At 38.7% G+C, this 13481-nt stretch overlaps 2 protein-coding genes and 1 pseudogene across 10 annotated transcripts in view; 2 read left to right on the top strand and 1 right to left on the bottom strand.

Annotated features, from left to right (window-relative positions):
• Nucleotides 1-13481, bottom strand: part of LOC149114157 (uncharacterized) — a 72401-nt gene that overhangs the window by 23859 nt on the left and 35061 nt on the right. The gene's annotated exons all lie outside the window — the stretch shown is intronic.
• Nucleotides 4398-5380, top strand: LOC149114161 (uncharacterized). Its single transcript, XM_089287640.1, has 2 exons — nucleotides 4398-5113; nucleotides 5350-5380. The coding sequence occupies exons 1-2, from the start codon at nucleotides 4719-4721 to the stop codon at nucleotides 5366-5368; spliced, it is 414 nt and encodes a 137-aa protein (XP_089143766.1). The 5' UTR covers nucleotides 4398-4718; the 3' UTR covers nucleotides 5369-5380.
• On the top strand, nucleotides 5538-6645 carry LOC149114160 (uncharacterized; annotated as a pseudogene).

Below are 13481 nucleotides of genomic sequence, written 5' to 3'. Positions count from 1 at the left end.
TTCTGGCAGAGCCAAATAGCACGATGTACCGAACATCTGGAAAATTAACCCCCATACTCAGTGCTGTAGAAGCAATGGCAACACGCTTCACCGGCTCCATTCTTTTAAAATGAAAGTAGTAGCCTCTCTTGTACTGTTTATGTGAAAGGGAATGGAATATGCCAATGAGGCAATGGATCCGTTTCCTTGATGTGCCTCTGTTTATCTCTCTAGGCTTGTTCTCTAAGTTTCCTTATGAGGTAGTTGAAAACACTTGCGATAGAATACATGGTGTCAGAAAATACACTTGTTTTTGGTGTGTCCTTGCTGTACTCCTCTATCAATTCTACCAAGTTCAGACTAATGTTAAATTACAGTAAACATCATTTGTGAAGGGCTTTTGTTGATAATGATGAAAAAATCGCTTTTTCATAAAAACATGCCCATATCAAGGCTAGAGTGCAAACACCATACCCTATTTATGACCAAAATGGCCAAAATCAGCTAAAATCGATACCCTATTTATGACCAAAATAGCTGAAAAACCATATCTTTTGGGGCCGCACATACCAATATAGCCCAGATCAGGGAGTACACCACCCCCTCCCCCCGGGTAAAATCGCTGCAAAAAGCAAATATCGAATCTTGCCATTTCCCCGTCCAAGCTTCCACCGTGTGAGATTCGTCAACTAAGATCGCCGACACAGCTCGATGGAGTTCGCTGTCTTCTCGCAACGCTGCAAGAAACGGCTTCTCCAACGCTGCCTCTGCAGAGCAATAAAGAAATTGCGGCGGATTATTTCGCACCAAATTGACTTTGTCAGACAGCAATTCCATTGCTGTGAAGTTCAGCGACAACATCTCTGAAATGTGGTCGTCGATGATGCTTTTCAACGGCGAAATAACAAGTAATGATGCAGGTTCTCGAACGTCAAAGAAGATGCTTTTTTCAGAGCGCGAGCTGAAAAAGGCATTGCGTGACACATTGACGCAAATGGCGTTGTCTGGACTCTTATCGACAACGGCAAATTAGCCAACCAGATTGCGAGATTAGTAGCAATTATGGTAAAAAGCCTGTTGGCAAAACGGCCAGCACATCTCTCCCATGAAGTAACTCGCTTACAGCTGTTTCTTGCTCAGGTTTGAGAATCATTTCGCGATCTTCACGAAGAATATTTAGGCGCGACAACGCTTTCGACAGAGCTTTCTCGACCATTTTCTTGTTACGCGCCAAAACTCTACATTGTAATCAGTGTTGTTCCTTGGAGCTGTCCCTTGGGAGATAACCGAAAATTTTGATTGACGTGTTAGCTTTCTGATCCAATGGGAATGGCCAGTACCAAGCGTATTGGACTAACAAAAGATGCTGGTCATTCGTGCAGGCGGTTTCTCAGTTATCTCTACCTCAGGCTCCTAGCGGCTTCGCCGCTCGTTTTCGCGGCTTTGCCGCTTTGTTAGCACGTTCAATTTACTTAAACCGCCAAGCTACCCAGGCTAACTATTTCACACAACACTGTGTCGTTACCAAATTCTAATATCAAATCAAGATGACGAAAAGTCTTCAAATATTTTACATGAGGTTGAAGACAACCAAGAAATAAATCTTTGAATAAGTTCCAGGAAGCGGTTTCAATTTTTTGTCGTTGTTGCATAGATTGCATGACATTGCACACCTTTTTTAATAGCAGCTGCTCCCTTTTCTTGCAGGAGATTGTTTCCTGCAGATTGCATACACTAGTCATTGATGTGTTTAAACACGCATCTCATTTTTGTTGCTGTGTTTTTGCATGCCTCATTTCAATGGTGTGTTCGCACGCCTTATTCCCACTGTGTGTTTAAACTTGATACTGCTTTTTAAAATCGTACCTTTTACGGAGACATATAGTAAATTGCCAATGTTTTGAAAATTTCTTTCAGCGACTATAAAGTAGGCAAGCATTGAAGGTATGTGAACATAGCTTAAAAGAAAATGGGTAACTCTCTTCTGCAGCACACAACAGTATCATTTAGCCAGCTCTCAAGTGGCCAAAAATAGAGTTTGAGGAACAGATATTGAAATTTTGAGCGCTGCTTCACTCATACATATCCACGGACATTTTTGTATACACACAATTTTGGGGATACATACAAATGGCTTAAATTTTCAAGAACCATGATTGATGGTGAAAAACCTGAAAACAGTTGTTCAGTTTATTTGAAACAATCAAAGAGAATTCACTATGATGTAGTGCAAGACGTTTGTTTAAGTGATTTAAAGCACCAGTTTTCTCAGAACTCCGAGTCAGATGATATCCATAGCCATGATAGAAAGAAAGAAACAAGTGCAAAAAAACAATCAGAAAGCACATTTATACTGAGCAAAGACAAACAAAGGGCATGTTGACAAAGGAAAGTGCTAAACTACAAAGCACAAAAAAGATAGAAAACGTGAATCACAACAACATAGTACAATAACACATAGCAAAAAAAACTTAGATTGGTAGATGATCAAGTAGCTTGTGACTCACGAAATGATGACAAAATAGCAAATATGGCATATCAAAGCAAAAAATATCTTCATTCTACAATACCAGTAATTAAAAATACAATAAATAAAAAACCACAATTACATGCTAATAACCAAAAGTGCTCACAGACAAAAACACAAAGCAAAAACTCAAAAGCAAAAAAATAGTTTTTTTCAAAACTAAAAAGATGCTAGGCGGTCAAAACGCAAGTGGTAAACATAAAAAGCTCCCAATGAAATCCAATGCAATTGAAAAATTGGCTTTAAAAAATATGACAAAATTTCACAGATTCCTAGATCATACTATTTACCAGTGTAAAATCTGCTTTGAGGCCCGGCCAAAGAAAACCAAAATTCGCAAAAATAGTAAAATTGAAAACACTTTCTAGCTATGTGTGCGCCAACTGTTTAAGAGATAAGCAGTTTCCTAAAAAAATTTCAAGGGAGAATTGTATGATACCTTCTTCAGTGTCTAAGGAATTGCAAGGTGTAACACAAATAGAAGAAATGTTAATGGCCAGAGCTCTTCCAATAATGCCGGAGAGTATTTATAAAACCTGGACGACAAAGAGGCTATTCTGGGCACTGTATCAGATTTCCTCAAGATGTTAAAAGAGCTTGCTAAATCATTGCCTCGTTAGCCTAAAGACATTCCTTTCATTCTCGTGAAAATGACAGGAAAAGACAACTCTTGCAAAGAAGTCACTGTAAGAAGACATAACATTCAAGAGGCATTGCGTTGGCTAACCCTACATAATCCTCAATACAGCGACGTTAATATTGATCAACATGCTTTAAACTGTCTGCCTGAAAATGGTATGTCATCAGACCTTCCAACATTTGAAACAAAAAATGATGACAAAAACTTCGTCCAGAAGTTAGAAAGTGATTCAGATGTTATCTATAACAAGGACACTCAAACTAGTAGCTTTCTTCCTATTCAACAGAATGGAAAACAGGAAACAGAGGAAATTCAAGAGGAAATAGCAGGGAAAATTTTGAATTGGCCATCTATTCAAAATAAACCATTCAATGAATATACAACGCCATATTTAGCTACAATGGTATTTCCAACATTATTCCCTGATGGAAAAGGTGATCCAACTAATCACAGTTTAAACAGACATCTTCCTTTTTCTCAAAGCATTAAACATCTTTTAAGATTTGGAGAATTCTTAAGTGGCAAGTGGGTTTATCGTTTTACTAAACATCCACGCTTTCCCTACTGGGCACTTAATATGATTCAAAGAAAACGCACTTTACAACAAAGTTCTGTGTTCATCAAACAGAATCCAGGTGACGCTCCTGTTACAATAGAGCAATTGCGTGACATGGGATCAAATAATGCTTCAACAAATTTTATGACAAAGCTATCAAGATTTGTGGGCAACATAACAGGTAGTAATGCTTACTGGCAAAAACGACGAAATGGATTGAAACCAATAATAAACAGCAAAGGTGCCCCAACCATCTTTTTTACCTTCTCATCAGCAGACATGCATTGGCCAGAATTGCATTCATTGTTTTCAAATAAATCATTGTACCAACGAGGAAAGGAGACAAAATGTAATAGACAATCCACACATTGCTGATTGGTTTTTTAATCAACGCTTACAAAGTTTCATAAAGCATTGGTTGTATGGTACACTTTAGGCTGAATGGCACTGGTACAGATATGGATTCCAAGCAAGAGGTAGCATTCATTGCCATAGGACAGCTATATTGAAGAATGATCCTGGTCTTTGTGAACTTACTGAAGTAGCATTGAAAGGATTCTTCGCTGAACAAAAATTAAAACAAGACTCTTCTGAAGAAAAACAAAGACATTTGCAGGATATTCAGAAAGGCAAAATGGCAACGAAAACAATTTGTGACTATTTAGATTAACTTCTTCTTTGACAGATAAAAAAATTATTCAAAGTTCCTACAGGTCAAAAAGTGTCCCAGAAATTGACCTTGGGAATTTTGGCTGGTCCAGAATGCTCATTATCTAACTACTGTTACGATTGCCCAATGGAGAAATATATCTGAAGATGAATGGAAACTGCTATTGACTACGCAACCAGCACAAGCTAATAACATTGATCAATTCTACTCTGCCACTCGATTATTTTATACCAATGGGGAAGTGGCAACTTTTAATTACAGTTCCCTCTTACAACTCAAACAACCAATTGCAAAAATTACAGCAAAACGTTCAAGTTCTCAAGCTGCCAAAATTAGTCCTCAGGAAATGTATGGATTGGAACCAACACTACTTATTTTAACGGGTGCCCTCGTTATGCTTACAATGAACTTATGGCCATCTGTTGGTCTTTGTAATGGTTCAACAGGAATAATAATGGATATCATTTATACCACTCCTCATAAACCTCCAGATCTGCCTGTTGTTGTTATTGTTAAGTTTGACAATTATATCGGCCCCTCAATATCTGAAAACATTCCTTCTTTAGTTGCAATAGCTCCCGTGGATGTTTCTGCACAATATGGCAATTCAGTTCATGAGAGACAACAGCTACCACTTAAACTTGCATGGACCCTGGATATCCACAAGAGCCAAAGATTACCTTTACCAAAAGCATGGGTACATATTGGAAAGTCTGAACAAACATTGGACATCACATATGTGTAGGTTTAAGTAGAGTTAACAATTGTCGTTACTTGTAGTAGAGCAAAATACTTTTGATAGACTTCAAAGTATTAGAAAATCAAACACCTTGAAATACAGACAGGAGGAGGAACAAAGATTGAATCGACTTTTTGGAATCACAAAGAAGCTTTTTAAATAACAAATTTAAATAACTGCTTGTATGTGTAATCATAAGCAATAACAAGTAATTCTTTCAAAATAATTTCCTTTTCAGGAGACCCCAGTATGAATAATTCAAGTGGTAAGTTGTTTACTATTTTTACCATTTGCTTAGTAAATAAGATAAAAATTGAACAATATTGAAAATATACTTAACCCACAATTTCGATCAAAGAGTTCCTATTTCATTCCAATAATTTAATTTTCACCCGAATTTGAGTAGCATGTGATCATACATTGTGAATGAAATACCTGGCAAGTTCTGTGCTGTAAATGCACGTTATCCTAAATTGATGCAGTACCTGTCTTGAAATTGAACATACATAAGAAGGTATCATTATAAAATCCTCAGGCAGCTAAAATTTCCGATTGGAATCCACAAAGACCTCTCACACCTTGTGATATACTAATCCAGCTCACTGAAAAGATTGACACAGTACTATCTACTCCCAGTATTCACTTCTTTTGGTCTAATCAGTAACAACTCAATCTCAATAATTTTGTCCTTCTATTTTAGACTGACTAAGCATAGTTGGCTATTTACAAAACCTGTCACCCATAAAGACAAGCCAGAAGAAGAATCAATAAGTTCCTCTAAATTTCCAGACAAACTCGCAAGTATATCGTGCTGTCTGCTTCTATTTTATTCGTTGGCACTGTTGAAACTGTGAATGTTCGCGGGAAAACTTTAACTAAACAAGTAGCCTTGTTTACAGATAACAGCGGTTCTCTTCGCAGGACACAAGAAAAATGAAATCTGGCCACTGTTACAATATATCACATGTTGCCATTAAAGAATTTAATGGCGCAAACTAAATGTATTAAACTTTGACCAAATACAGTACTGTAAATAAAGGCATCAATTAATTAAAGATAGAACGACAGGATGATATACCAGACAAGACACAACAATTGAAGGTGCAATTTCCACCAGATGGAATTAACAATGTTCAGTCATAGTTAAGCTGCAACAAGTGCCACTCAAAAGTCATGCATAGTGACAAGAAAATCATCCAATGTTCCGAGTGTGGTCTAATGCAACTAAAGACCAAATGTCCCTATAAAATTATGGCCAGTATTCTTACGATCACTGGCAAAGACACAGTATCCCTAATTATATTTGACGATACTATTAAACAACTGTACACCATCAAGAGAGAACAAGATGCTGACTTTCAGGAAGAGTTTGCAGATCTTAATGATGATGACATCACTGAAGTGATCCTTACTGTTGAGGCAACAGTTGTATTTAATGACAAAAATGCCCAAATGATACAAATGACGCCTAAGGATTGATATGCGATAAACTGTCAGTGTTAGTTATTTCAAATAAAGGGGATCAGCAATTATGTATTTTCTTGGCCTAACTTCTTTCAAAGCAAAAACAAAATGAAATGTTACCATAGCAACGACTCACCATACACCATGGTTATGATTGCCAATTTTCAACATAAATTACCTCCACCCTGCCCCCCCCCCCCCCCCTCACCCCGGAAAAAAAACAACAACAAGAACAATCGAATTCGTTTTAGTATGAAGCCAATGAACTAAGAAAACCAATCCCGTGCTACGACAGAATACCATTTGCGGTGGGAAGGGTGCTCTTAAATCTCTTAAATCACACTATCAGGGGAATGTGACGCAGCATTACTGTCTCTTAGATACACTAGTTTTACATGTTATTTTACTTGAAAATGAGATGGGAGTAATTTTTCCCATTTTTAACTCGTAATTTGCCATAGGTAATTTTCGAGTTGTAGTCGGTGGTCAGGTTATTTACTTAAGAACGGTTTCAATGTAACTTAATGATTTGCAAACTAAGATACCAATTTTACCAGCAGTGGCTTGGTGGGTACACACGAAGGGGGTTGTTCAAGCTTAACGTCCCCGCAATATGTCCCCTAATGTGGGCCAACCCTTAAGTATCTCAAAAACTTTCCATAACTACTGAGACTGTAGGATTACTAATCCTTCTTCCCCTTTCCCTGAACGGTCCCCCCCTCAAATGTCACTCCCCCTCCGAGATCTTTAATGTTAACATTAAACTTTCTATCTTTTTTTCAGTCTGGTTTGTAGACTTCTTTAGCTTTGGCCATTTCATAACCGAAAACCAAAGAAATCTAGAACATAAGAAGTGATCCTCAACTTATACCATGTCAACACAAGCGTCGTAGAAGTAGGTGGCGATATCAATAAAGTGCATGGGATCGTTTTTAACAAACCTGAAAGGAAGAGGATAATATGCAAATTCAAGCTAAAAAGATTTTAAATCCTAAAGCGTAACCATAGTTGAAATTGAAAATGAATTGTGTACTCACGAAAAAACAGTGTCTCACTTTTTCAGACAATTCCTGATGGGAATGTTAAGTGCGGACCTAAATATGTCCTCCGTAGACGGTTGATGTTCGAAACCCGGGGAGGACTCCTATATGAAAACGTCGGGGATGTTCGTCGTCTCTGGTAGACATCAAGGATTCTGGTCTCACTTAGGGTGTTGATGACGAAACGTCATCATTTTTAGCTGTCAAAGTATCCTTTAGGGTGCACTCGAGGAAATAATAAAAGAAACGCTCTCATTTAATTTCTGTTTTCAGGCTTGATTTCCGCTGATGTCTCGAGTACGTGAGTAGGGTCTACAAGTGCGCGCGGGATCCTTTCTTGAACAGTGGCTAGTAATAAAACCTATTCGTTTCAAGTGGTATGTTTTAGGCGTCTAATGAAGCTCAAGCAACGTCCCTTGGAAGTTAAATTCAAATTTTCCGACGAGCATCCCTTGCCTTTTCATATGGGAGTTCCCCCTCCCTGGGTTTCTTTATGTAAAGGAGTGAAGGAGTGAAGGAGTGAAGGAGTGAAGGAGTGAAGGAGTGAAGGAGTGAAGGAGTGAAGGAGTGAAGGAGTGAAGGAGTGAAGGAGTGAAGGAGTGAAGGAGTGAAGGAGTGAAGGAGTGAAGGAGTGAAGGAGTGAAGGAGTGAAGGAGTGAAGGAGTGAAGGAGTGAAGGAGTGAAGGAGTGAAGGAGTGAAGGAGTGAAGGAGTGAAGGAGTGAAGGAGTGAAGGAGGGAAGGAGGGAAGGAGGGAAGGAGGAAAGAAGGGAAGAAGTGACGGAGTGAAGGAGTGAAGGAGTGAAGGAGTGAAGGAGTGAAGGAGTGAAGGAGTGAAGGAGTGAAGGAGTGAAGGAGTGAAGGAGTGAAGGAGTGAAGGAGTGAAGGAGTGAAAGAGTGAAGGAGTGAAGGAGTGAAGGAGTGAAGGAGTGACGGAGTGACGGAGTGGCGGAGTGACGGAGTGAAGGAGTGACGGAGTGAAGGAGTGACGGAGTGAAGGAGTGGCGGAGTGACGGAGTGAAGGAGCGAAGTAGCGAAGGAGTGAAGGAGCGAAGGAGCGAAGGAGCGAAGGAGTGATGGAGTGAAATCACTTCACCACTACAACTACACTTGTTATCTGTAGGGGACAGAAGTTTTTTGTTTGATGTATTTTTCAGTCATCAACGGGTATTTTAATATAGACATAACCTCTATCAAATTTTATTCACGTTTTGTGGGATACCCCTTGAGGTGTAGGAGTGGCGAAGAATTATGCTAGGACTTATTTAATAGGATTGTGTTCACATGTGGAATGTGTTGCCACTGTCAGGTTGTCTAGACTGTTCACAGCCTCTCTTTTTACGCACGCGAAAGAAAAAGCGAGAGAAGCGAGCGCGAAGCACGCGGGGGTTCGGGCGTGGGGCGTGTGAGCGAAGCCCCTACCCAGTACAGTCCTCCGTGTTTCGCTGGCGTCCAATTCTCTGGCTGTTCTGTTCGCGCGTTCAGCGATCGAATAGAGATACGAGAAAATAGAGGGCTATGAACGGTCTAAGTTCGTCAGGCTTCAAGTATTTCTAGTTTTAAAAAGTCAGTAAGGGACTACTTAACTTCAAGAAATGTTTGATTTAGCTGTTAAACATGCTTTTATTTTATCAGGTGGTCTGCCTTGCATGGGGATTAACATCTCTTTTGCTGACCATCAATATGGGACTTTTTTGGATTATATAGTATTTCATCTAGTTTTTGTGTAATCACTGGCCACTAAATTGAAATAAATAACTAAAAAAATAAAAAGAACTAGTGAAGTTGATGGCAAACTGAACTTGTGCTTTTTGTGAATAATAATAATAATAATAATAATAATAATAATAATAATAACAATAATAATAAGCCTCAGCATGCCTTCTATTAGCAATGTAAAAGTGAAAATAAACACTCGCTGTCACAATCAGCAGCTTTCATCACTGGCTACTGTCTTATCGCTATGGAGTATTTTTACATGACATTACGGTAGCCATGTCGGTATTAGGCTTTTTGTACATTATGCTTATATTTCCCCACTAAAATGCTCCACCTTACTGCTCCATTTTTGCAGCTAAAATGCTCGGTCTCCCCTCCCCCCAAAAGTCACTAAAATGCTCGGTTAATGCTCGTAAATAGGGTTTTTTAAATTTTCATGATTTTAACGTTTTAACACACTTAACAGCTCAGGGTGCTTAAAAAACGTATACGTAATATAACTCAACGCACATAAGAGATCTTCTTCTGCTCAACTTGCTCCCAAACAAACGTTGTGTTTTGTCACTCGTTTACTTTCACATTCTTCGTGATCATGTCTTTCTTGTAATTGCTAGTATGTTATAGATCATTTTCACTTGACGTCGAAAAATTCGAAATTTGAAACTGTACATATTAACAAGCTCATAGATCATAGGAGTTAAGGTGACAACCAGAAAGTTACTTCAATTTTAACTAAACAATGTCCTCCAGTGTCCTTTAGAACCCAGTGTTTGGGATAATATGTGGAAAAATTAATGTGTCCGCGATATTGGTGCACTTCTATGGTAGCACTGAGGTGGGAGTAAAAGATAATATTTACAGACTATGCTGTAAATATTATGAATCTTCATTTCGGAAGGGGGTTGTATTAATATTTACATCTATTATCATAGGTAAAAAGAGTTTTTAAAGAGTAGAAAGATTTTTGCAGTGTTTAAGAATACATTCAGCAAGAACTTCTTAAATTTTCTCCAAATTAAACCACCGTGGTCCACATAAAAATATGCCAAGCAATTATTGACATTGATGTCATTAATATGCTAAAAGAACAGTGTTGCAAGATCCAATATGTTTCTTGTAAGCCGATACGATCTTGTTATTTTGATGAAAATGACGGAGAGCTCTTTTGTGATGTAGCATTTGTGGCGTCATTAAATACAATATGGCCTAATGGGAGACCCAAACCCCATATGAAAAACTCAGGTATAAGATTAATGTCTTTGTCAATGGGGCACTTTTCAATTGAGCGTCGTAAAACAAAAACCAAAGTAATCACTCTGGCAAATCACACAAGAGGCAGATAATCCAGTAACCAATCAAAAACTCAAGCAAATACTTGCAGCCGACGTAAAGAACGGGAAAATAAGTGTGCAGGGGAGTAGCGATTGGTTCTGGTTTTACTTCGATTGGATGACAGAGTGGCGCGAGTTTTCCTCAGCCAACCACTTAACGTGGTAATACAAAACCAAAGCAAGCGCGAATAGGTCATTTCTGAGTTGCCTTTCGCCTCTGTTTCAAAACGAGTCCTCGTGCAAAACTTTTCTTATGAAAATGAGTTTGATTTGCATGAAAATGAACTTATCGATAAAAAGCATTTTCATATGAATGGTTTCGCACCAAGACTCGTTTTGACGCAGAGAAAAAGGACATCTCGGAAATGGCGTGTTACTTTCGATGATAAAGTGAAAACCGCGCTATAGCTTCCTCCTGGGTTTAAACTATTGATTTCCAGAAACTTAACGCTAATCTCAACGATAAATGATTATTGAAACTTTATTGTACATCACTCCGGTTGGCAAAGACTTAACATAAATTATGTATTTTCTCCTTTTCAGCGAAGTTTAAGTGTTCAAAGGAAGAAAAAAAATTGCGAAGCCATGAGGGAATACCGCTGCCTTTCAGATGAAACCGAAGCTGAATATTCAAGAAGTCTATCCAAGGAGAGTTAAACCGAGGAGGGCATGGGCACCAATGGCGTATTCTGACAAGAGAAAAACTCATTAATAATTGCTTCCTAAGTTCTGTTGTTACTTTTTTAACGGGCTTGAACGTCCAAGCGTGTTGTAATTAAACTTGTTAACTGAAATGAAGACCTCGAGCTTAGTTGTAAGCAGAGGCATTATTGAAACAAGGCAATAAAATGTAGTGAGCGGCTTTCTTTTCTTCGCCAACGATAGTCAACTTCCAATTATCTACCAAACTTATTGAAAACCCTAATTGACCTCAATTCCAAAGTTTGGTTTCTATTTGCTCCGTCGTAGCTTCCAGGGACTTTAGTCTCTTGCTTTTCTTTGATTGGTACTGACAACTGACGTAACATAACTGTTGTTGTTGTGTTTAAGGATGTGGTCATTGTTTGGCTCGTTTAACAAGCCAGTTACGGACCTCGTTCGGCACTCCTTTTGTTACTGAGACCTTTACGCGTCCCCTTATATCTAACAGACGCGAGCCCCAGACCCATTACCGGTCATTACTTAAGGTTACTGTAGACCTTCAAGGGCCTATTTTGTCCAAAATTTTTTTTTTTTTTTACACCAAATTCAAGACGTTTACTTTATCTGAATTTTCCAAAAAAAGTTATTTCAAAAACTTAAAACGCGAACGAGTTATCCACAAAAACGTAAATTCTTAAAACGAGTCAATGACCGCAAACCGTGATAAGCCAATTAAAATGTGTCAACCTTTGAGTGGAGCAGTAACAATTTTGGCGGCAACTGATCTCATCCGCGGAGTCGAATTTCGCTTTTTTTGTTTACTTCTTGCAATTTCTCGCAGAGAAATCTTGGCTTTTTTTGATTGTTTTCTTCTCTTAAGTGATAGACTAGACGCTTCGCATTCCCACATTTAAACGCAAGCGCAAATCGCAAGCGAATGTTTCGTCGATGCCCTGCTCTAGCTTCTTCTGGCACAAAAGTTGACTGCCGCGGAATTACCGACGAATTTAATCAGCTGACATCTGACAAGGAAGCTTCTCCAAACGCTCCTTTCCCCTTCTTTATAGAGTGTTTTTCCATATTATACTAAAACAGACAGGCCGATGAATTGCGCGTTTAGTCTTTTTTCGTAAATGTGTAAATATCCGCACTCGACTCGGCTCGCCGAGTAGGCGTGTTCAAGGCTATTCCGCTAGCATTCCTCTTTTTTCTCTTTTACTTCTTTACCATTTATCTGCTGATTCGGCTTAGATGCTGAATGTTTCATGGCAGACGATGTAAGATATAAAGATATACTGTAAATATAAACATTGCACATTCATTCCCGGGGAGCGTTACTGTAGCCCGCCTGGGAGTTGAAAGCTGTGTTTCATTGGTTGGCGGCATGGCCACGTAAACAACCGCCTCAGTGTGGTGCGAAAACTGTGAATTTCATTCGAGGCCGAAAACTTAGGGTTTATTTTTGCGTGAAGTACCTCTATTCAAATGAATTAATAGGGTATGTAGATTTATCGGATTTCCACGATACTTGGACAAAATGTTTGTTTGTGAGGATTTTGCGAAAATCGAAATATTTTTCCTGTGACGCCCCATTGAGTAACAGCAGTCAGAAAATTTTCCATTGTCCAACTTTGAAAGAGATTTTCTAAGCAACCAATAGAAATATCGAAAAAGCCTCACACTCTTTGTTAGCCCATCATCTCCTGATTGATAGTGTCCAATTAGTTTTGATGTCCGCGGTAACACAAAGGCTGGTAATTCAGTTTAGCAAGTACGGCCATTTTTGCGTTTTTAGGCTCGCGCGTGCCTGTCAAAACAAAAATAGCAAAATATATTGTTATTTTCGGATTCTACAGTTTACTAGCTTTACATTGATATATAATTTGCCGTGGTTTTCTTTAAGGCAACGCATAAAGAAAGCATTTTCCGGAAGGCACCCCTGAAGGTCTACAGTAACCTTAATGAAAGTTTCAGTTCAAGCTCTTCATTTGTCCTTCGCAAAATTAGGATATGTCAACTGTTTCTTATTTAACATTCCCAAAGCAACAGCATTTTTGGACCCATTATATCTAAATTTCTCTTCTAGGGATCGAATCTTTTCCTAAAACTTTTCCTTTTTTTTTTTTTGTTTTTGTTTGTGAGCCTGCATGGGAGGGGGGGAGGGGGGAGAGCTGGA

The sequence above is a fragment of the Orbicella faveolata genome, unplaced genomic scaffold (genome assembly GCF_042242905.1).
Source record: "Orbicella faveolata isolate gen_17 unplaced genomic scaffold, um_ofav_v1 contig_14, whole genome shotgun sequence".
Lineage (NCBI taxonomy): Eukaryota > Metazoa > Cnidaria > Anthozoa > Scleractinia > Merulinidae > Orbicella > Orbicella faveolata.
The sequence above is the reverse complement of the archived record's forward strand: the minus strand, read 5'-3'. Positions and strand labels throughout refer to the sequence as shown.